We start from the raw sequence: 2,878 nt of genomic DNA, 5'->3' as shown, positions 1-2,878 counted from the left end.
AATGCTCAATGCCGGTGGACTACAACTCAGCCCACACATTAGGATGGATGGAAACTCATTGCACACAACTGCAGGCAAGTTATGCCCAACCTAACAGTCGGCATTACCACCTGGACCCCCAGGTTCTCTGCTTTACCAAGGGAGAGGAGCCACAGCAGGCAGAACGGCCAATGCAGATGCAGAAGCGGCGTAACCCGATCACACTGCCGCCCTTCCTGCAGAGGGCAAAGAAGCCAACAGTAAAGGTAAACAGCAAATACACTAACAGGAGGGCATATTACTAACAGTTGGTATGGGTGGTGCCATGTGGTGAGGGGATTCTTGGAGACAAAGAACCTGTGGTTCCAGAGAGACTTGTTTTTTTGCTTTCTTTTCGCTTTTCTCATCTCCTGTTTGTGGCTGTCTTCACCTGTATGAGGGGAAAAAACAGCATCTGTCATTTACAGAAGGTTTAGTGTGTGTGTCCAACAGCTCCAAGCCCCATAATATCACATAAAACAGACAAATAGAGTCTTATCCTTTTATGGTTTTCCTGTGCTGGGCTTTATTGTCTCCTAATAGCAGCTGCTGGAAATGATACTTTACCCTCAAGGTTTGACAACACTTTACAGATGCATTAGGGAAATCAAATACACACAGATTTCCTTTTTATATCTGTACTTTAAACCTGGTTATTTTAGACAGCCCTCTTGTATCAGAATTAGAATTAGAATTAGAATAAAACTTTGTTGATCGCTACACCAGAAAAAAACAACACAACACCAACATAAAATCAGCAACAACAACGGCATTCAAAAATCAAAATCAGCATTCAAATCAAAATCAGCAACAACAATAGCAACAATAACAACAATCATAACAATCATAACAAAACTGGATACAGTAATATTGCACACAGTCCGGTGATGCAGCATGATGCTCTATCTCACCCCAATGTCCTCACCCCTCACTCCTCACTCCTCACCCCTCGCCCCTACCTCTCCCCACTTGCTGCTCCTCCCCCTCCCCCCGAGCTCAGAGTTGAACAGTTTGATGGCTCGGGGGACAAAGGAGTTTTTGTTCCTGTTGGTTTTGCACCTGGGGAGGAGCAGCCTGTTGCTGAACTGGCTCCTCTGGGCGATGATGACAGTGTGCAGAGGGTGGCTGGCATCGTCCATGCTGGCCAGCAGTTTGTTCAGTGTCCTCCTCTCTGCCACCGTCACCAGGGAGTCCAGTTTCATGCCCACTGTAGAGCTGACCCGCCTGATTAATTTGTCCAGCCTCGATGCGTCCCTCTTTGATGTGCTGCTGCTCCAGCACACCACGGTGTAAAAAAGGATGCTGGCGAACGCCGACTGGCAGATCATCCGCAGGAGTTTCCTGCAGATGTTAAATGACTAGAGCCTCCTCAGGAAGTACAGCCTGCTCTGTCCCCTCTTGTACAGGTAGTCTGTGTTGCATGGATATGGTATGTGGACAATACCAAATTTAGTATGGCTGTTTACAAAAGATAGTGGTTAGTGTCCTGCTGATTTGGATGCACACTATCAAAAACACCATTCCTCATTAAAAGGTTGTACTTGAAGATAACCATGCAAATAACACCATGGTGAAGGGGTGNGAGTACAACAGTGTTTGGTGTGACTGCTCTTCAGCTAGTCTCTACTTGCGAGGCTAGAATAGGTTGTAGCTGAATATGCTCGTGCAGGTACTCCAAATAATTTATCAAAGGCATGTAGGGAAATCTCCCCGCAGACACTCCCATTTCTAACGATGTAGAATTATTTTTATTGAACCGAAAGGACACAAGACATTTTCTTTCTCATTCTTACTCGATGCTGTACTCTATAGATCCGTCAGATATCAGTACGGTTATACAAAAGTGGGAACTTGATCTTGGTGGGCAATATATAGAAGATGATTGGCATGAAGCAATAGCCACTGCCAACACCACATTCATCTGTAATCGAATGAGAGAAACCCAATATAAGATACCGCACAGATCACATATAACACCATCCATTCTTAATAAGATCGACAACAAGTCCTCTCCTCTCTGCATTAAATGCAAACGGACTGTCGGAACATACATCCACTGTTTCTGGGAGTGTCCTTTGATTTCAAGGCTTTGGAGTCATGTAGCCCAAGAATTGGGGAAAATTTTCTCACTTAAATTTACAAAGGATTCAGGTCTTCATATTGGGCCTACCTTCAGAAACATTGTCTCTGTGCAGATCTGATTTCAGACTCTGTGACAAACTTCTGCTTCTGGCTAGGAGATGTATTTGAAAGCAATGGATAAGTGACAGGCCTCCCATTGTTACACAATGGTACCAAGAAATGTATAAAACTTTACCCTTAGAAAGACTTACTGCACAAATGAAAGGGGACGATAGTTTATTTGAGAGAACATGGTCAGCCTTCCTGAGATACCTACCTCCACCTCTCCGGGACACAGTAAATTCAATTCAATTCAATTCAATTTTATTTGTATAGCGCATATTTACAACAACAAGTCATCACATAGCGCTTAACAAAGGCAAAGACAGAAACACCCAACAATCCAAAACATCTGGATTCCCTATAAGCTTCAGCAGTCCGCAAGCAGTCTGCAACAGTGGGAAGGAACCGAAAACCCCCGCAGGGGAAAAAAAACCTCCGACAGAACCACGCTCAGGGAGGGACATGTAGGGTGCCTTCTTGCTGCTGTCATCTGTCTTTGGACCTCCCTTTCTTCGTTTTAATTCAATTATTCAAGTTATGTATGTCTGTATTTATATATGTATATTTTGATGTAAAATTTCATTGTATTATTATTTTATTTTATTTTATTGTTTGTTTGTTGTCATTAAATGTCACCCATTCTGTCACCTTAATGTATTTATTTATTTGTTATATT

The 2,878-nt window shown here is 43.1% G+C and overlaps 1 protein-coding gene across 1 annotated transcript in view; it reads left to right on the top strand.

Annotated features, from left to right (window-relative positions):
* Positions 1 to 8: 8 nt before the first annotated feature.
* The window catches only part of LOC103369046 (leukocyte elastase inhibitor-like), a 12,916-nt gene continuing 10,046 nt past the window's right edge, over positions 9 to 2,878 (top strand). Inside the window, exon 1 of the mRNA XM_008297643.1 lies at positions 9 to 239. Within this exon, the coding sequence (XP_008295865.1) occupies positions 9 to 239 (231 nt within the window). The remainder of the gene's footprint in view (positions 240 to 2,878) is intronic.

This window comes from Stegastes partitus, unplaced genomic scaffold, assembly GCF_000690725.1.
Source record: "Stegastes partitus isolate 25-593 unplaced genomic scaffold, Stegastes_partitus-1.0.2 Scaffold1231, whole genome shotgun sequence".
NCBI classification, from domain to species: Eukaryota; Metazoa; Chordata; class Actinopteri; family Pomacentridae; genus Stegastes; species Stegastes partitus.
Note: the sequence above shows the minus strand (reverse complement) of the source record. Positions and strands in the feature narration are given on the sequence as shown.